The sequence below is a fragment of the Labeo rohita genome, chromosome 19 (genome assembly GCF_022985175.1).
Source record: "Labeo rohita strain BAU-BD-2019 chromosome 19, IGBB_LRoh.1.0, whole genome shotgun sequence".
NCBI lineage: Eukaryota > Metazoa > Chordata > Actinopteri > Cypriniformes > Cyprinidae > Labeo > Labeo rohita.
The window spans coordinates 28,837,794-28,859,669 of record NC_066887.1 but is presented as its reverse complement, the minus strand read 5'-3'; the positions used below and the strand labels follow the sequence as shown (position 1 = coordinate 28,859,669).

The window sequence follows — 21,876 nt, the reverse complement described above, 5'->3', positions numbered from 1 at the left end:
TATGTATTCCAATTTTTCAATGATAATTTCATGAATGTCATCTTAATAAACGAATATTATAGTACATATGCAGTTTGCTCTGTTTTATGACCACCATTAGTATGCATCTGCTAACAGTATGTCATGTCCAAAGTCCCCATCTTTATTCCCAGTTTCTAATTTTATGTCCCATAAACAGCATACAGGTTTGGAATGACATCTTCAATTTTTTGGGTGAACTATTCCTTTACCTTTATGTGTGTTTGTCTAGACAGGTGTTTCGTTTTTAATACAGAAAACAGCAGCAGGAAACTGACTGACAGGATGGAAATGTGACCATAACATGACAAAAACATGTGCAATATGCACTATGCAGAGCCTGCTGTTTTAGGTCAGAAATTCAGAAAATATAACAGATGGTGGATGCGTTCGCATGATGAATTTATTTTGAATTCAAGGCCATTTGAGTTCCAACCATCAAGGCCATTTGAGTTCCAACAAGGCCATCAAGGCCATTCAAGGCCATTTGAGTTCCAACCATCCATTCGGTCTAAAAATATATCCACTCACTCCATTTGCACTAAATTACCAGCATTCTTATACAAAAGTAATGCGTTTTGGCCAAAAACTACGCTTATTTTTCACATTAAAATATTTGACACAATAATATAGCTGTGAATAGTTCTAAAATATTTAGTTTGAGCATTCCAACCAGCTAAATACAGCAACATCAGTTCAACCAATGGCATGAGTTGGGGGTGGGGCTATGTGTTTGCCAGCCAATGACAGACGTGAAGTTATGTGAACCTGTATCATTATTTTTGAAGTTCCATTTTGTGACTCTAGTGGTGCAAATGTGCTTCATCTTTGACTTCTAAATTATTTTCAGGAAAGTCAAATTTGTCTTAAAAGCTCTCAGTGTGCGTGCGGGGGCGGGCCGTCAGACAGACTGAAGAATGACGGCAATGCTCTACCGTGTGAAACTGTTCTTAGACCGCTCTGACTGCACAACGCCCCCACAGAACAGGATATATGGAGTCTGCATCAGCGCTGTGACATCTGTTTGAGTTATTAGTCTGCCTGCATTCACTCTGTAGAAATATTCCCTCTGTAGCGTTTGGATCTGACAGGTATGTACAGTACTTTGTGACAATGACTAGTTTGGGCTCCGTCCAACTTATTCCAAAGCATCAAAACTAAAACAGGGGCGCTGACAAGGGGAAGACAAGCGGGAACATTGTCCCAGGCCTTTTAGTGGGCAGAAGGAGGTCTGCAATGACAGACTAAACTAGATTTTTCAATTTTCCCAAGACAATGAGAGTACTGTACATGTAAAACATCTGCTGCATGGTTTCAGGAATCATTCACAATTGCATTAGGGGGTTGTTCAGATCACTAAGCCTAAGTAATGATGTTTGTGTGAACATAATTGTTATAATTGACAGGTGTCAGTCATCCCTTACCCTTTCTCCAGAAGCTCCTTTGTCTCCTTTAACTCCAGCGACACCCTGATGTAAAACATGACAACTCAGTATGTCACAAACGTCACAGAGAAGAACACTGAACACACAACAATCTGTCCTGAACAGATGCAACACAAAATTGTGGATGCAAAGTCTTTATTTCAGTTTGTGATCATCTATTGAAGCTAGTTTCAACAGCAAAAATTAATCATTAAACAAGTAAATAAAAAACAGTACAATCAAATACAAAATTAAATAAAAAATTATGATTAAGAAGTCAAAAAAATCATGATTAAGAAGTCGCAATTGTAAAATATAAAGATGCATTTATCATAAACAAAGTTGCAACTGTGAAATTTGAATAAGTCATAAGTACATTTCTATTGCAATACTCAGGGATGGAAATGGGCTTTCATTATCATTAGTACATGGTTTAAACACACAGGTTATACTTACAGACACCCCTTGAGGACCCGGTGATCCAGGTAGACCAGCATCACCTTGGATACCCTAAATAAAAATAGGTCAAAAGGGCCAGATCATGGGTAAAACTACATAAGAACACCTAGCACAGTGTCAGAAATTAGTTTGTCAGCAGAAAGTGATCAAACTAAAATTATGAGAAAATTATGCCAAAAAAAATGGCAACAGCAAACACACAGAAATCTACTGACATACTATAGAGAATTAATTGCATTATTTACAGCAGATTTAAGGGCTTTTTATGCCTTTAATGAGAAAGGCAAAAATCGTTGGGTGAAGAGAGGGGGGCGGGATTGGCAAAGGACCTCGAGACGGGAATCGAATTCGGGTCGCCGTGAGCACAGTTGCGCTGTATGTCGGCGCACTAACCACTAGGCTATCGGCGCCAACATTTACAGCAGATTTAATGTTATTTTTATTTTATAAGTGACATCAACAAGACAATTACTTTTAAATGTGTACATTTTTTTTTTTTTTTTTAGCATTTATCATCACAAAATCACTTCACATTAATATATATCATATCTTAAAGTCCCCATGAAATCAGAATTTAAGTTTTTTGGCTTTTAGTATGAATATGTTAGCCCTAAGGTTATGCATAAGCTAAAGTGTTTCAAAACAATGACAAAATTTGTATTTACAACATATAACCATTCGAAACTTCCACCAATATGGGCCAATGATTCTGATGACATCACCTTGCACTTTAGCTTCTCATCAAATTTTCTATAAAATCAAATTCCTTCTAGAATCTGAAGCATCCCACCCCTACACTATAAATAGACGCTGAACCTGCATCTGAAATCGGTCACTTGTTTACAGAAATAATATTTTCTGCACGGTGAATGGCACTGGGTTCACACGCACAGTGCGTGGCTGCCATACACTGTCAAATTCAGCTATACTGAGCTCAATGGCTCAGACTCAACCTGCGATAAAAACAAAACGCTATTTGTCATTTAAAAAAGGGGGCAGGACTGCTTGATATGTCCTGCCCTGTCTTCCTGTTTCAGTTGAAATTAAATCAACACATAGAATAACACTGCATGTTTCAAAGCACTTCAGTGGACCTTGACAACAGCCTTTTTGGACTCAAAATGACAAAACAATTGCATTTCGTAAGGCAAATATTGACTTTACATAACCCTGGACCACAAAACCAGTCATAAGGGTCATTTTTTTTCAGTCTAAAAGCTGAATAAATAAGCTTTCCATTGATGTATGGTTTGTTAGGATAGGACAATATTTGGCCGAGGTACAACTATTTAGAAATCTTGAATCTGAGGTGAAAAAATATCGAGAAAAATCACCTTTAAAATTGTCCAAATGAAGTTCTGAGCAATGCATATTACTAATCAAAAATTAAGTTTTGATATATTTACAACAGGAAATTTACAAAATATCTTCATGGAACATGATCTATACTTAATATCCTAATGATTTTTGGCATAAAAGAAAAATCGATCGTTTTGACCCATACAATGTATTTTTGGCTATTGCTACAAATATACCCGTGCACTGGGTCCAGGGTCACAAATACAGTATGTTAATTTCTGACACTAGTTTAATCAAAAATATCCTTACTCCTCTGTCTAAAGGAGGTCTTACCTTTGGTCCGAGAGGTCCAGGTAACCCAGCTTCACCTGAAACTCCTTGTTCACCCTGTTCATCAACATGTTTGGTCAATAGTCTATAACTACCAAATTATACCTTCAATCACATACAAATAAACCTTTTGTCACTCACTCTCTCTCCTCTATCGCCTTTTTTCCCAGCCAGACCAGGTAAACCATTTGATCCCTAAAAATGCCCAAATGTAAAATAAATATTAATGTAACTTATAAACACACCTATGGAATCAAGAATGTTTGGACAAACTTGGATAAAAAAAGGTCACATGCATTACATTAGATACACCAGCACTCAAAAGTTTGGGGTCAGGTCAAGTTTTTTTCTTTTTTTTTTTTCTTTTTGGTTGTTTTTTTCAGCAAGGATGCATTGAAGACTTTTTGTTAAAAAAATACACAGAATATTTCAAATAAATGATAAGTTACCTACTTATCTATAAATCACATTTTCCACAAAAATAAGCAGCACTGTTTTCAACATTGATTATAATCAAAAATGTTTCTTGATCAGCAAATCAGCGTATTAGAATGATTTCTGAAGGATTATGTGACACTGAAGACTGGAGTAATGATACTGAAAATTCAGATTTGCATCACAGAAAAAAACATTACATTTTACAATATATTCAAATAGAAAACAGCTATTTTAAATGACAACATTTCACAGTATTACTGTTCTTACTTTGGTCCTTTAAAAAAAAAACATTGCCCCAACAAGCCCCAAACTTTTGAATGGTAGTGCAAGTTAAATACAAATGGCATTTCATCTTGTTTGTATGTACACAAGTGTGTCTTACTCTTTCTCCTCTTTCACCTCTGGCTCCAGGTTCACCACGCTCGCCGCTGTCCCCCTGTGGAAGAAGGCAGAATTTCAGCAGGGCTTTAAAACAACATGTCACATGACTTTGGACATGGCCATAAGTGGCCCCCAAAACATCTCATCCTTTAGCATGTTATACATGTTCAAAGAGGCCAAATGTGTTCCTGTGAAAAATCTAATCATATTTTTCTAAACAAGATTATCAAACCAGCCAACCAAAAACTCACCGTCTGTTTTTGCTTGAAATGATCATCAGACATTACAATGGTTTTTCCATCTTTGTACGCAAAGAATCACATACTACAGGCTTATGAGAAAAGACAAAAAGAGGCCAATGGCAGCTAGTGTAGTTTTCTGGTCAGTACCATTAATCACACATTACTTCTAAACACCTCTTAAGGAAACCTAAAGAAATCTTTGCCATTATATCTTGCCTTTCAGGCATCTCGTGCACTCCAGGGAATCTCTTGGAATTCTGAGAGTAGAACCGTAAAGAGAAAAGCTTTATGACCTGATTATAGTAATGACTTCACACGCCACAGCTGGCAGCCTGATAGCATGTAATTACTCTCAAACTTCTTTACACTTCGATAAACTGATAACTGACAAATGCCATCAAAGGGAAAGTAACACAACAAAACAACCACAATCTTGAGAAATGCCATTTCATTTGTTTCTAATGAAGTTATGTATTAAAGCTATTTTCCAAAAATATACGAGTAAAATTTCAGTACAGTAGCAGCTGGCTTAAATGAACCATATTCATCATAGATAAGCTACTGATGCAAAAGCAAAAGGAAAATCCAGTCCAAGGAAATCCAGAATGCAATGTAGAGATGTTAAAGTGTCATTAAAAACAGTTTAACTAAACACTCATTTTGCAACATCTGTAACTTTTCTGCATGACTCAACTTTTCAAAAGCTTCACAGCTTCGACAAACAACATTTCAGTGTTAAGGATTGACAAAACAACCACATAAAAGGGTTTAAGAGAGACAGAGACAGAGCAACACCTCAAACACAAACATGCGTTTGCGGCATCATGCATTTTAACTAGCCAACTCCTCAATATACTGCTAGCTAACATTATAACACATGGATACATGTGAGTACACAGACACACATTCACATAGAATGAATACACGTATACATAAACGCATGGACACTCATGCAAAACACTGACACACAAACCCCGAGAAATACACACACAAGCAATTGAAAATCATGCATAACAACAAAAAAATAGTTGTAAAACTTGCGGCCACAATACTAATGTTTTCTGAATGGTTGCTTACTGGCCCATATGGCTTAGGTTCTTCCTTTATTGTAAGTCTACAGGATTTTTTCCACTTAATTTATTGTCTGCCATTTAAAAATTAGCATTCTTAGTATTTAGTATTTTTGTCTTTTGTATTTTTGTCTTAAATCAAGATACAATTACTTGAGAAGGAAAATGACTTATGAAATACTGTTTCTGAAAAAAAAAAAAAAAAGTTTTGTTAAAACAAACAAAAAAAAGACTTTGGTGATTTTTTTATCTTGTTTTTCATTAAAATGATCTAAACATTCTTAAATCAAGATGCATTTATACTTGGAATGGAGAATTTGTTAAAACATTAAGTCTAATTTTCTGAAGTTTTAATCAAAATTAAATGAGTTTGTACTTAAAAAAAAAAAAAAATCTGCCATTGAACTAAAAAATATTCTTGTGTTCCCTGTTGAATTTAGTTTATTTTTCATAGTCCATAGGCAGATTTTTTTTTTCTTGTTTTATGCATAAACTCATTTAAGTTTGATTTATTTTTATTTTTTATTTTTTTTTTAGAAAACAAGACGTCAGAACAAGAAGTCATTGTGGTTCTCAAGGAACTATATCTTCTTGATTTAAGACTGTTTAGATATTTGTACTGGAAAGCAAGATAAAAAAATACTGCAGAAGAAAATCATTGTTTGCAGTGCACAAAAGGCATTGTAAACAAATCCATAAATATCGAGCAATTTAATCAAAGTCTTGTCAGGAGATAGGATCATTTTATATGACAAAGAGATTTAACTTCAGCTCAACAGAGTTTCGAAGATTAACCAAAGACTTATGGGTTTGAAATTACATGAGGATGAGTAAATATTAAAAATGTTGTCATCATTTACTCACCCTCTTGTTGTGAGTTAATTTCTTTCTTCTGCTGATCACGAAAGGAGATATTTGGAAGAATGTTGATAAACAAACAGTTGACGGTAGCCATCGACTTCCATTGTATTTTTTTAGTATTATTACCAGCATTCTTCAAAACATATTCAACAGAAGAAAAAAAAACTCAAAGAGGTTTGGAACAATGCGTGGGTGAGTGATGACAACATTTTCTTTTTGGGTGATCTATCCATTACAAACAAGACATATTGTTTTGTGTGTTTAATTTGCAATTGTTAACCTGCTGAAGCACAGCTTTTGCTGTTCGTAGGTCGCCCACAGGAAATTCCAATGACCAGTCCAGCATGCAACATTTTTCTGTGGGCGTCATCTGGCATATAAATTTGGCCGAATAGTGACCGGGTGCAGTGGAAATCTCAAAATACGACTCCTTTTGAAAAATCTTAACAGATTGCGAATCGAAAAATTCATCATATGAGTAAAATCTGAACATTTACCGATATTACAATAAGCACAGGTAAATGTTTACATAATGACAGTTGTCGTTCTATTCCCAACACCACAGTCATTTCATTCTCCTTTACGAATCTCTGACTGATAGAGGTTAATTATGATATTATTCTGAGGTAATTATGCCCTGGAGTCTATATGTCTGTCTGCTGAGCAGCGGAGGATGTCTGTTTTAAGCACTGTGAGTGGGTGTTCGGTGCGCAGCTTCTTGTTTTGCGTATCCTGTGAGACTGGAAGACCCATAATTCTGCATTTCAAAATAAGGTATTTTTATTGTTTTCATCCTCAAAAGAGTGGCAGTTTGCAGAATTTTTCTTTCGTGGTATGTACTTTCATAATCCTAGACTTTGGATTTCCAAGGAAGAATTAAGTTTTTGATGAACTGGCTTCTGGCTCGCACAAAAAGTCAGTAACACACACGTGCACAAAGACATTAACAGTTTTGTCTGTCTTGAGGAGCTTGGCTGTTAAATTCATGACCTTACCTTTTCTCCTCTATCACCTTTGATAGAGATAGCCTGGCCCTGCAAATAATCAATCAACACCGATCAATTATTCTCCAGGCCCAGAGAAATAGAAACAGCAGAGATGGAAGCATATGAAAATAAATCATGTTTTTCTCTAACGACTATAATGCAGAAAGCATTTCTAACAGACAGCAATGCTGTTTTGCGTTCATCTAAACAGTCAACAAAGCTATATGAAACTTTGTAAGTGATATGGATGTAATATGGATGTCGTACACGTTCTCCTTTCTGCCCTTTAGGTCCTGGTGGTCCTTCTGCCCCTTTAAGACCAGGATCCCCCTGCAGATGTACAGTTTATGCAAAAACCCAATGAGGAACCCATTGGAAACGCATCCAGAGATGTGTAAAACCATAATAAAGTCATTGTGCGATGCTGTGATACTGAAACATTATTTGACCTTTTCACCCTTGGGCCCCGTGGCACCCGGTAGACCTGTCTCACCCTGTAGAATGGGAAAGATTGAGAGATATTGCAAAAGAGAGAAATGAGGGGATACATTTTGAAAGACAGTGGTCAGAAATAAGAATGAATGCATTACAAAACAGAACTGAATGCATTACAAATGAAAGTTTAGAAAAAATTGATATCCAGCCTTATATCTTTAAATAAAAGTTCCAGGTTAAATAATAATAATAATAAAAATATCTATCAAAAGCATCTGAGACATACTGTTCATTAACACAGAAAATAATTTTGACTAAGTAAAAACAAACCAATATAGTGAATGCCTGTGACATGCTTGGGGTTTAAAACAAAATGTGCAGCTGATTTTATACTAATTATATATTCACATAATTTATATTAAAGGAAGGGTTACATTAATTATTATATACAAACTGTTATTTATGGCAGATGTTGTTAATTTTATTATTTTGTTTATTCTTATTTTTTGCAGTAATATAATTTTATTTTGCTACATTTTATGTAATAATTATACTTTTTATGAATTATTCTTCATATAATTTTATCACACCTACTCTAATGTTGACATGTTTAATGTTGAAGTCTTGTGGTTATAACGGTGTATTTAGTAGGGATGTGCACAAATGAAGGAAATGACGTGTACTACAGTACACATAAAGGGAATTAATTCAAGATAGGAGGGAAAAACATATTTCAGTGCTCTCACAATTATATCATTTGGTAATTATACTGTATATAAATTGCATCAGGGAGCCACTATTAATATGTGGGGCATTGAAATCACTTTTGAATGCATGCCACTTTTATTAATTTGCAATCACAAGTACTCTGTGTATGGGTCAATATCACTTTTGAATGCATATTTGCCATGATAACTTAACATAAAAATGACTACAAAAGGGTGTGTTATATTAGGTTAAGTTTTTATATTCATAACAAGCATTATTTGGCTCTTTAGATGCATTTTCTAGATTTTTTTAAGTTTTGTGTAGGAGGATGCATGTTATTTTGCAATGTCCCATGAGAGTAGAATATAATCAAATCATAAAATTTTAAAATTTTGTTCTCCTATTAATATTTTGTTAAATAAGAGATTACTCAATTTGAATGTATGGACCATTTGGTAATAAAAACAATATTTTTATTTAATAAAAAGGAAGAGTTTGTCCATGTCCCTTGAATGGTTGTCCACCCTGTCGTATTGGGGAATCTCCGGCCTCTAATATTTTAAATAATAATTCAATCATATCAATATAATACAGTGTGTTCAACAGCTAAGCGTGGGGGAAATAAAATGCAAACACAAAACTACATCCAAATATTTTTCTCCAAATAAGAAAAAAATACATGTGCGAATTGTATGAGTTTCTTTAAAAACACAAGGTTTAGATAAAATCTTTTATATATTTATAATTTGAAAGCAAACAAATAACCCTGTTTAGGAAAGGGACATTATACCTTTTAGAAAATATCATTTGCATCTTAACACTGCAATGAAAACATATTTAACAGTAATATATATGTCCATGACAGGGTGGACATATCTTATGGTCTATGCTTCGAATAATAGCCCATAATTATCTTTAAAAAAAAAAAAAAAAAAAAAAAAAGCTGGGGGAGCTCAGCTAATATGTTTTGATAGTACTTGAGTGTCTACTATTTTATAAAATTTTTGAGTATTGTGAGGGTTGAAAGGCAGTTTCTCATTCATACTGGTGATACTGACCTGTATACTACGAAGCGCCAGTACTTACCACACATTTTACAAGATTAGTTTGTCAGTGTTGCTCAGGATCTGCAAATCATTCGCCATTGTTCTATAAGTCATCTCTCCTTACTCTGTTAATGTAGTAAATTAAATTTTATGTACTGTAATGTAATAGGCAATAACCTTGTCCCTTTAGTGGCTCCATAGAATGCATTATTCATTTTCTTTGCCATTCCGAATATGGATGTAAAATTTGCCTTTTTTTTTTTTTTTTACAAAAACTAAAGAATGAGCTAAACTTATTTTTGTTTTAATCAATAACATGATCACAGAAAAAAGTCTTCTAAATTAAGATGACCACCATTTTATCTGCACATGACTTCAGAAAAAAAAAAACAATTTAGCCTCTACTTAGCGTTTTCTTGCTTGTGCACTGTAATTAACTGCCTATAACATAAGGCTGATTCAATTTTTTGCATGTTAACATGGTAGTTCACCAGCTTTAAGAGTGTGACCTTTGACCTGAAAGGTCTTACCCTTTCCCCTGCAGGACAGGAGCAGTTGGCCGCAGCTGGTTTCTTCTGCTCAGCGCTTGTTGGTTTTGGAGTGGGCAGTGGGAGTGGGGGGGCCTCAGTTACCAGAGACTGTTCACACTGAGCGAGAAGAGAAAGTGAACGAGGAAATGGAAAGAGACTGAGTGTGTTATGAAAGAAGGCGAAAGGAAAGGAAGAGGAAGCAGCTTCAGATGTCCAGAAAATTAATTCCTGACACTGGACAATGAATATTCCCCATCTTCATCTTCATGAATGACTAAAAACAAAGACTTCAGAGCAATTTGGAGAACTTTTCCTGTTTGAAACCATATGTTCCGCCATACTATCCAGGTGGTGACATAATGAGGTGAGAATAAAGGTTTGTATGCGGGTCAGATGCACTTACCAGGCCACCAGGAATATCACAACATGTCTCTTGCTCAGACTGTTTACCATCGCAGTAGATCACCATCCTCTGGAGGTCAAACTACAGAGGAAACACAGGAAGAAACAGACTTCATAAACATCATTATAGAGTGTTTTTGCGAATCGTCAACAATCAACCATATTGGTGGCACTGAACCTAAACATTGCCACTGAACCAAATGAAACTTGCATATTTAGCTGATTACTGCTGTTGAAAATGGACAATTATAGTCATGTTTTGGGCTGTAATAATCAGTCAGACCGGGAAAAACATTTGGAGTTCTATGGACTGCCAAACGTTATAGACTAACAAATCAAGCAGAAGAATGCAAAAAACTGTCTGAGGAACAAAGGGCATTTGTGGTTGGACAAAATGAATGAGGATTTCCGGGGCAAGAACCTCAACAACATTCGTGTTTGTTTCCAGTCAGGTAGGTGAAATATTAGGCTAATATCTTAATACTGCTTTTACATATCTTTACCACTTTAACTTTAGTTTGTCAAAATATTGTTGCCTTTCCTGCTTACTAAGTCCTTCCTGCTTACATGTTTTTCCATGGTTTAGACAGCATAAATTAGCAGAACGATGTATTCAGTAGTACATTAACTGTGCAATCTATGCTGTTGTTTACATCCGAGTATCTCCAATATGGCCGTGCATCTGGGTAACTGACCAAAAGTTTTGGGTCAGTAAGATTTTTTTATGTTTTTGAAATCTTTTATGCTCAACAAGCACTTATTTGATCAAAAATACAGTAAAAACTGTATTATTGTGAAAAATGATTGCAATTTAATATTATTAAAGTGCTTTTATTGAAATCTCTCCCGTCCTACAGGTTCCAATTATCAATACTAAAACCTGTTGTGCTGCTTAATATTTTTGTAGAAAAAGTGATACATTTTTTCAGGATTTTTGATGAACAGTATTCATTTTAAATGAATTAAATTTAAACATTTAAAGAATTCTTTACTGTCACTTTTGATCAATTTAATGCATCCTTGCTGAGTAAAAAGAAAAAACACAAATCACTTTTTAACCATGTTTTTTGGAGACTACCATGATGGTATTCTCTTAAGTAACATGAAAATATTATTATATATGAAAAAGATAATCAATCAGTACCTTAGTATAGCATGGTATTATAATTTGATACCACCATGGTACCATTACAACACTTTTGTCCGAGTGAGACTTAATCTTGTATAAAATGCATATAAATAAACCTCAACTGTTTTCTTACATCAATGGGAACGCTGTCGTAGAGTCTCTTGCCGATGACAGTCTTTCCCTGAATGTCGATGTCTTCTCTTTCTTCTATGGGCAGCGTGTCAATGTGCTTGCAGTCCAGGAACAGGGACACAGACTTGGAGTCCACCCTCATGCCGATCTTATGCCAGTTACGATCAAACAGATTCTCCACCTCTGGGTTCTTAAAGACGGCTCGGACTGCGTCCTTCGTCAGGCCCACAGCGTTGTACTCCACCGCCTTGTTCTCCCCGTCCAGACGGATGGAAACCTGGAGGACATTCTCATTACAGCCTGATCAACTAGACTGCATATACATGAACTCAAATTGATTTCAAAAACAGAACTTTAGAAGAGGATCTTCATTTTCAGTTCTGCATACAGCCTTGATGTTTCAGCTCCATTCGGGACTCATTAGTACACACCTGCGGGATGCCGTATTTGTCATAGACCTGCCACAGGTACCAGTCTTCTTTACGAGAGGTTTTCCTGAACTTAAATGTGGTCACAAAGGCATATTCATCAGGCAGACCCTGAGGTAACACATCTCTACAACACAAAAAGACAAAGATACGTTTTGTTAAAAGAAAAAAAAACTGTTGGAAAACAAAATATGCAAATTAAGTAAAAGTAAACATGTGATTTTTGCATATATCGTTGAAATAAATAGATTTCTTACTCTGTTTGTTGGACGATGGGCATGGTACCGAGCCGGACGTAGGGGGTCTGACCTGGCTCAAATTTTTCTCCAAGAAAATCTCTAACATTGAAGTACTCCATCAAATCAAATCCTGGGAAAAAGAAATACATTTTTAATAAATTAAGTTATTATTCCTATTAAGTAAACTATAACTAAAATAGACTACTGTTAAAATGTCTTTCCATCAGTGATCACTAGGTGGAGTCCATGAGACAGGTCAAAATGCAACATGCTGTACATGAACTTTCCAAAATCGTTTACTTTTATAAAAAAAGACAAATAGGAGTAAAATATCATAGAGCAATAAACCAAAAAAGCCCTATATGCAATGACATAGCCTCTACTTTGTGCGAATCTAGGCACGTTTATTGATTAAAAAATTATAGAGATAATGGTCAACAATACATTTAACTATTTAAAGTAAACTTTATTTAAAATTATTTATAATAATAATATTATTCTAAATTATATTATTATAATTTAGGGAACCTGTAATATTATATTATATTATATTATATTATTAAAATTACAAATGAGCCTTATAATATAACATAAAATTATAAAGATAATGGCCAACAATACAATTTAGTTTTTTACACATTAAAAAAATACACTGCTGTTCAAAGAGTTGGGTTTTTTTTTAATTATTTTCTTATGCTCATCAAGGCTGCATTAACTTGATCAAAAATACAGAAAAAAAACAGTAATATTGTAAAATATTATTACAGTTAAAAATAATGGTTTTCTATTTTAATATATATTAAAATATAATTTATTCCTGTGATGCATAGCTGAATTTTCATTAGCCATTATTCCAGTCTTCAGTGTCACGTGATCCTTCAGAAATCATTCTAATATGCTGATTCACTATTTTTATTATCAATGTTGGAAACAGTAATGCTGCTTTATATGTTTTTGGAACCTATGATTTTTTTTTTTTTTTTTTTTTTTTTTTTTTCAGGATTCTTTGATGAATAAAAAGTTAAAAAGAACAGCATTTATTCAAAAAAGAAAACTACAATACAACAATACAAGTTTTTGCCATCACTTTTTATCAGTTTAACACATCTTTGGTGAATAAAAGTATTAACTTCTTTAAAAAAAAAAAAAATAATAAAAATGTACTGACCACAAACTTTTAAATGGTAGTTTATATTGCTACCAATTTTTTTTTTTTTAATAAATGCTGTTCTTTTTAACGTTTTATTTGTTAATCCTGAAAAGAAAAGGGTCAAATTTTATATTAAGTGGCCAAAACTACTATGTACTTACATTAAAAATAAGTACAATGTCCTTAATGTGGTCGTTTTGTATTGCAAAACACATTTGCTGCCACTGAGGTGGGATATGGGTAGGTTTAGGGAGAGGTCTGGTGATATGGGTAGGTTTCAGGGTGGATTAAGGTGTAAAGGATGGGTCAACATTGTATTTATAAATGTAATTACAAAAATTAATTACAGATGTAATTACATGCAGGTATTTTTTAAATCTAAGTACAACGTAAAAATACATGTATGTACACAATAAGTGCATTGTATCAAATAATTAATTTCAATGTAAGTACTTAGTAGTTAAGGCCACTTATTATAAAGTGGGACCAAAAAAAGTATTACAGGTTACAAAAAAATATATATATAAAATCATGTGACCCTGAAGACTGGAGTAATGGTGCTGAAAATTCAGAGTAAAGAACAAAACTACCGTGTAATTGGTCACCGGTGTTTTCAGTGTTGTAAAATGTCTGTATTACAGATCAGCAAGCAAAAACGATGCCTCACTTGGGCCTTTCTCCACATTCACACAAAAAACTCCATGCCTCTGGGATCAAACATGACATCATTGTTTGTTTAAAAATAGTAAAGTAGTGCTATGCTGTGTGTGTGGATATCAGCCCACTAATTATCGCTTCAGATCCGCAGCCAACACTCATTAAACTGCACTGCTGCACCAGATGTTTTAAAAAACAACCTTTCATGTGCAATTATGTCACTGGTTCTCCAGCATGAGTGTGTGTGTGTGTATCTACTGAGGTTGGCAGTCCTGTCCTTCCACCCTATTATAGCGCCCAAACCAGGGCGCTCCTATAACCAATACATAGTCTGTCGCCATGACGATGCCAGCGGGGCCCTGGGCGTCGCCTAGGGAGGCAATTCAAGGGTTGCTTTGGAAACACACTAATGCTGGTGAAGTTAAACTTTCAAAAGAGCACCGGGTACATGAAACGCTGATGGTTTGTGTATATGATGCCTGTGAGGGTCATGTAGAGCAATCTCGCTTGCACTTGATGAACTCTCATGTTGTTTTCTTAGGGCAGGAGTGTTCAGCAAACGGAGGTTGTTTTAAACAGTCTACAGAGAATGATTATTTGAACTGAAGGATGTTTGGAGTTGGTGGTAATGCGAGAACGTGCCAGTCTAGACCAGACGGTGTGTGCGTGTCTGTGTCTGTAGTAGAGTAACAGGTGGCTGAAAACGTAGAAAGCAGATACTGTGTTAAGAGCAAAGTAGAAAAAACATAAAACAACAAAAGCACTTTGATTTTTCATCTTTTTTGCACTCACAAAGCACAACAAATCCCTCATGCTTTCTGGCAGAGCAGCATTAGAGGGCCGTTCACACATTCTCATATTCCATCTGCGTTAGGTTTAATTGAGATCTTTGGCCGTTATGGTACATTTCAATGTTTTTGCAGTCTATTGTGCCATTAACGCTGTTAAGTTAAAAATAGTTCAAGATTTTAAAACAATGGGACAATTAGAGTCAATATTGAATTATACAGCAAATCTGGTGTAAGCTGCCTCTTAAAGGAACAGTTCACAAAAAAAATGGCATTACTGTATAATACAGTAAAAACAGTAATATAATGGAATATTACTATTTTAAAAAACAGTTTTCTATTTGAATATATTTAATATATGGCAAAGCTGACTTTTTGTCATTACTTCAGGTTTCAGTGTCACACGATCCTTTAGAAATCATTCTAATATGTTGATTTATTATCAACTTTTTTTTTCAAGATTCTTCAAATTAAAAGTTCAAAGAACAACATTTATTCAAAATAGAAATCCTTTGTAGTGATATAAGTTTTTACTATCTTTTTTTTTTGTGCAATTTGACATATCATTGCTGAATAGAAGTATTGATTTCTTCTAATGTTTTTAAAGAAGTCTTCTCTGCTCATCAAGGCTGGATTCATTTGATTAAAAATACAGAAAAAAAAAACAGTAATATTGTGAAATATTATGCAATTTAAAATAGTGGTTTTCTGTTTTAATATACTTTAAAATATAATTTATTCTTGTGATGCAAAGCTGAATTTTCAGCATCATTACTCCAGTCTTCAGTGTCATATGATCCATTAGAAATCATTCTGATATGATATGTTATTATCAGTGTTGAAAACAGTTGTGCTGCTTAATTTATTTACTTATTTATTTTTTTTGGGAACCTGTGATACTTTGATACTTAGGATTTTTTTGATGAATAAAACGTTAAAAATAACAGCATTTGTTTAAAACAGAAATCTTTTTTAACAATATACGATAATACCATTTTTTCTTTCTTTTGTTGAAAGAAATGAATACCTTTATTCAGCAAGGATGTTAAATTGACAAAAAGTAATATTAAAGACTTATATTGTTAGAAAAAAATTCTATTTTAAATAAATGCTGTTCTTTTTTTTACCTTTTTATTAATCAAATCCTGAAAAAAAAAAAAAAAAAATCACAGTTTACAAAAAGTATTTAGCACCACATCTGTTTCCAAAACTGATAACAAATTAGCATATTAGAATGATTTATGAAGGATTGTGTGACACTGAAGACCGTTATTTTTAATTGCAAAACTGTTATTTTTAATTGCAATAACATCTCATAATATTTTACTTTTGTCTGTATTTTTGATCAAATCAGTGGAACTTTGATGAGCATAAGAGACTTCTTTGAAGAACATAAAAAATCTTACTGATCCCAAACTTTTGAACAGCAGTGAGCATTGTTACAAATTATTATTGTGGTTATTATATACTTTTTAATTCAAAGAATCCACAGAAATTATTGATTTATGCTAATATGTATATATAATTTTTCTTGTGTTTGGAAAGAAAAAATGTAAAATTAATTCATGCAGTGTTTTTTTTTTTTTTTTTTTTTTTTTTTTTTTTTTTAACTTTAACAAGCTATTAACACAAGTAACAAGTGAATTTGACCCTCTGAACGTTTCTCATCTTAAAAATAGGATGAATCCCTTTCTTTTCATATCTTTTTTTTCATATTTTGTTTTATTAGATTTTTCCTTTTTTCTAAAGGTTATTTATTTAAAGAGTGGTATTCTGAAAGTGTGGACTTGTTTATATATATATATATATACAGTATATATTGTATTTTACTTTATTTATTTATTATGAAGTTGTACCTCTTCTGCAGCCTTTTTCTTTGGCCTTTGCCAAGCCTTTCGCGTTAAACAACAATTTAAGTACTATATTCTTTCACTGTCAATTCTGAGAATTCTGGAAGGTTTTTTTGACTCAAGATTATATGGCCGTTGTTTTTTGTTTGTTTGTTTGTTTGTTTTTATGCCGTGTTCTTGGGTGTGGGGGGTGGTATTGATTCTAATTGTAAATGTGTACATTTAAAACTCAATAAAAAAAAAAAAAAATAAAAAAATAAAAAATAGGATGAATAGAAATCCGTGCACGTGTATGCTTAGTTTCATCAGTTTGATGGATTCATTCCAGCTGTTTGTTTGATTTCACACCATGTTCAACTCCTCCAGCTGTATGCTTCTCATCAGCTCATTTCCAAGACTCTCTGTTTGTCTCAGCGTCTCCATGCGCCAGGCACGACTCTCTCCCGGTAGCGTTCCTAAGCCTGGAGGAACCTCGCATGGTGAGCAGGACCTGTAATTTGGGCCTGGCGAGTGAAAGCGTATAATCACGACCGAGTCTTATTTTAAACAGTGAGAGAGCGAGAAAGGCTGGGTCGGTTCTGTGGCACGGCACAGATGAGTGCCTTACAACTCATGTCTTTGATCCGAACACATGGGCACTTCGGCGCACAACGCAACAATCTGGAAACCAGCCCAACTTCACCGCTTGAAAACTCTACGGCTGCGTTTTAACACGGTCACAGACTCACAGTGCGTCAGCGTGACAAGCGTCTCTGTGGTTAAAGTGGCTGTTTTTGATCAAGACGCAAGCGCTAAACTGACGCCCTTTTGCCCTCAGCACCTAGTAGCATAAGCGCAGTGTTTTTAAGATGCTGACAAACCATTATTATTATGTACTGAAAACAGTTGTATATTATGTTCCACTTCTTGTACGCCATAGCCTATATCGGGTTTTGAAATTTGAAATCTTTTGAAAATCTGCCCGCTCCCGCTCTAAACGTGCAGCCTCCCAATGCACATGTGCAAATGTGTACCTCAAAAGTTCCACCAAAAACTTTTATATATCACGACGTGTGCACTCAGATTACTATAGAGGGTTTGCAGTTAGATCACAGTTTGGTCATTTACCCAGATGCACAGCCATATTGGAGATACTCGGATGTAGGGTTGTCAAAAAGGTACCGGGTTCGGTACTTTCAGTACTGAAATGTTAAAGACATCAATTTCCCGCTATCATTTGAGCGCCGTTGAGCCAGTTTTTAAACATCGCTGATTGGCCATAGTGTTCACGCGCTCAACAGACATGACTGTTGAGTGCGTTTAAAAATCGGCTCAACGGCGCACAAATGTTAGCGGGAAATGGATGTTTTTAACATTTCAGTACCGAAAGTACCGATCCCGGTACCTTTTGACAACTCTACTCGGATGTAAACAACAGCATGGTTTGCACGGTAATGTACTACTGAATGTTGTTCTGGTAATTTATACTGTCTAAGCCACGGAAAAAACATGTGGAAGCTACTAAATCATATAGAGAAGGTGAGCAGAAAAGGCGTAATATTTTGACAAACTAAAGTTAATGGGCGGTAAAGATATGTAGGAGCAGTATTAAGATATTAGCCTAATATTTCACCTACCTGATTGGAAATTAAAAGAACAAAAAATGAATGTTGTAAAGATTCTTTTGCTGGAAATCCTGGTTCAGTTTAGCAAACCACAAACACCTGCACGCAGTTTTTTGCACTCTTCTCCTTTGATTTTTTTTTATAACTTTTGGCAGTCTATAGTACTCCAAATATAATTCCCAGTCCGACCGATTAGTACAGCCCAAAACATGACAATAATTGACCATTTTCTGCAGCAATCAGCAAAATGCGAGTTTCGTTCGGTTCAGTGGTACCGTTTACGTTCAGTAACGCCAATATGGCTGATTGTTGACGATTTGTGAAAACTCTCTATAAATGGAAAAAGTGCAACAGACACTATGGCAGAGTAAAGGTCCTTGTGCACGATAAAATATAAATACGATCTCATGTCAATCATGTTTACACACTGGCTCCAAAACTTTCGCACGTCATAAAAAAACAATAATTTTCAGCATTTTTCGCATCTGTAGCAAGCATTTTGAGAGGTGTCTTGACAATTCTGAGCCACACAAATCGTCTCCCGTGGCCTCATGGGATAGTAAAGTGTTCATCGAAAACACACTTCAGAATCTCAGCAGAAGCAGTAGGTTGTCCAGGTGCTTTTCACTTACTGTTTTTCAAATACTATGAATTTATGCATAAGAAACCACTTTAAGATTCAAATTTTGTTGCTAACTTGAAACATTCTATTTGAAAGTGAGCATTTCAATCTTTTTTTTTTTTTTTTCAAGATTTCCATATTTAAGTATACAGTAGCTAAGACTTGGTCTTGAATGCCCAAATTAGCTGCCTGAACACACTGCAAATATGGCCTCCAAGTAAAAACTTTTTTGAAAGGGACTTTGGTTTGACTCTCAGTAGGCATGTACCTCAAATGCAATGAGACACTTGATGAAGCATCTTCTAAAGTTTCAGTGTAAGGTTGAAAAAGTAATATCTGAAGCACCACACATGGAAAACTTTTTGTTAAATTATATAAACTGAGTTAGTGCACTTACACTTATTTTCAGATTCAATCTTAAGTCAGCAAATTTTTGTGTCCATTTTGGCCTAACTAACCCTTGGTTAACAGTGATGTTCCAAACTTTAGAAACAGCATGCAGATGTTGGCAGCTTCAGCAACTGTGACATCTTATGTGAACCTGGAATTTCCCTGAAGATTTAGCTTGTGTTGTTCTCTTGAATATCACAGATTACAGGAGCAAGATGCCATAATTACCACTTAAGGCCACCAAAAGAAGAGAGATCTAGTCTAGTCAGTGCAATCCAAAAGAACCGCAACCAAACAGATCTAAGCACAAACATCAAGCCTACAAGGCTAAAGATGACAGAAACAAAGAGTGACTCACTACAGATGTTCAGACGTTGAGATAACACCTTAAACTTTGACTAAACTCTGATTACCGAAGACAGCACTTTTCTTCATTATAAGTAGTATAATTAGAGCCGAACAAACCACATTTCAGAAAACTCTGTTTTTAATTTTTTGAAGTAATGCATATATTAAAAATATAAAAAGTAGAAAGAGCTCTTTGTGTTTTTCAGAGTATAATTTTTGAGTCACCTTCATTTTCAGTGTTCAAACAACTGAAATGAGATTTACAAGAAATAGTTCTCTTGACCATTTTGTACATACAGTAGTTTTGGTATATGCCAACAAAATAAGACCTTCTATAGCGCACACCCCTATAGCTCCAGATTGTATAGTCATTTACTTACACAGGTAAGCGCTCTCTCTCCTTTTCGGTCTGGTTTTTTACTTAGGTTGATGAATTTGAGTGGGTGTCTCACAGAGGAACTCAGAACCCTCTGAAGACCCAAACACAACATCCTCCAGATCTGTGCAATCACTAAAGAACTCGCATTTCTTAGAACAGAGGAGGGCAAAAGATCTCTCATTTCGAAACCTCAGTGTCTCGCTGCAACGTTTCATGTTTTAAAGCATAACCTTCAGGGAAAAGAAAACTTTATTTTTGATCCAAAAATACTTTACACATAAAAACTAAGCTTGTAGTTTGTGGTATTAATACTTACATCCACACAAGAAAAGAGACTAAAAACCCTGAAGTGCAAGATTGGAAGTCCATATGTCAGATTCATTATGCAGGGCACTTCTTTCTCTAATTGAAATAAAATACACTAGGGATGATTTTCATGTAACTGTGTAACCTTGAGAATAAGAAATGTTTTGGTGTTCTCACATCTGAAAATTAAACAGAAACACTGATATATAGTGGTATATTAAAGGATCATGAATCACTACAACCTAAGTTGTAGACAATATTACTGTATCATCCATTATGTCTAATTTAAAAACAAATTTATAACAAATGGATTTAGTGCCGAACCAAAGCAAGCTCAAATTATTATTGAAACTACATTGTTTTTGCTGAGAAGTCACCGTCTCATAACTATTCATGACACAGTGTTACGATTCCTTAAGATGCAAACCGTGAATTGATATGGACAACAAAGCATTATGGGAAGAATATGGAGATAACAAAACATTACCTGGGACCTCCGTCAATCCATCACTGGTGCTGTTTGGCCTGAAACGGCCTGCCTGGACTTTCATATTTGGACACAGGACATCTGTGGAGAGACACACAACACTATAAGTGGACATAACATTGGACACACGCCTCAGTTTTTATGATCTTATGAACTACACAGCACTCCACAGGTGTTTGGATTATGGAGAGTAATTTATTTTATTTAACAGTTTGAAAAATAAAATAAAATTAGTCCTATTTAAGTTAATACGATACATTTGTGCTTTATTAACAGTATGGGGTATTTCCCCTGAAATTTCCAAACACCTGCTTTTATGGAAGCAGACCACATCATTAATTCATATTGTGAAATTAAATTTTTTGTTGACATTTTATTGTACAAGCTCCAGGTGCTCAGGCAATCTGCTGTGGTATTTTGCCAGTGACACCCCTTTTCACTCATACATTTTTAACATTTAATGTTAAGACTGCAGACATAATTAGAATGAAAATGGATTCAGATAGCAAAGTGGACAAAATAATACATTCGTCACGACTGATTTTTTTCTTTCTTTGTTTCTTTCTTTATAATTACTTGTTTTGCCAAAAACGCAAATGAGTTTTCTGTAAAGCTCTAAGTAAGTTTCTTACTTTAAAATATCAGTTTAAAAATAATTTGTACGGTAAAGTGAATTCTAATAAAGAAAATGTTAATTTGAAAGTTTGGTGATCGGGTACGAAATTCCGCGAAAAGGTT

At 34.6% G+C, this 21,876-nt stretch overlaps 1 protein-coding gene across 2 annotated transcripts in view; it reads right to left on the bottom strand.

Moving 5' to 3' along the window:
• Nucleotides 1–21,876, bottom strand: part of col22a1 (collagen, type XXII, alpha 1) — a 66,942-nt gene that overhangs the window by 31,461 nt on the left and 13,605 nt on the right. Inside the window, exons 4-17 of one of the 2 annotated variants that reach the window (XM_051137612.1) lie at nt 21,139–21,219; nt 12,576–12,687; nt 12,322–12,445; nt 11,892–12,167; nt 10,631–10,711; nt 10,228–10,344; nt 7,958–8,002; nt 7,776–7,838; nt 7,518–7,556; nt 4,351–4,404; nt 3,672–3,725; nt 3,534–3,587; nt 1,899–1,952; nt 1,443–1,487 (exon numbers count right to left, since the gene is read on the bottom strand). In XM_051137612.1, coding sequence (XP_050993569.1) covers nt 1,443–1,487; nt 1,899–1,952; nt 3,534–3,587; nt 3,672–3,725; nt 4,351–4,404; nt 7,518–7,556; nt 7,776–7,838; nt 7,958–8,002; nt 10,228–10,344; nt 10,631–10,711; nt 11,892–12,167; nt 12,322–12,445; nt 12,576–12,687; nt 21,139–21,219 — 1,199 coding nt within the window. The remainder of the gene's footprint in view (nt 1–1,442; nt 1,488–1,898; nt 1,953–3,533; nt 3,588–3,671; nt 3,726–4,350; nt 4,405–7,517; nt 7,557–7,775; nt 7,839–7,957; nt 8,003–10,227; nt 10,345–10,630; nt 10,712–11,891; nt 12,168–12,321; nt 12,446–12,575; nt 12,688–21,138; nt 21,220–21,876) is intronic. The other variant, XM_051137613.1, reaches the window with a different exon arrangement.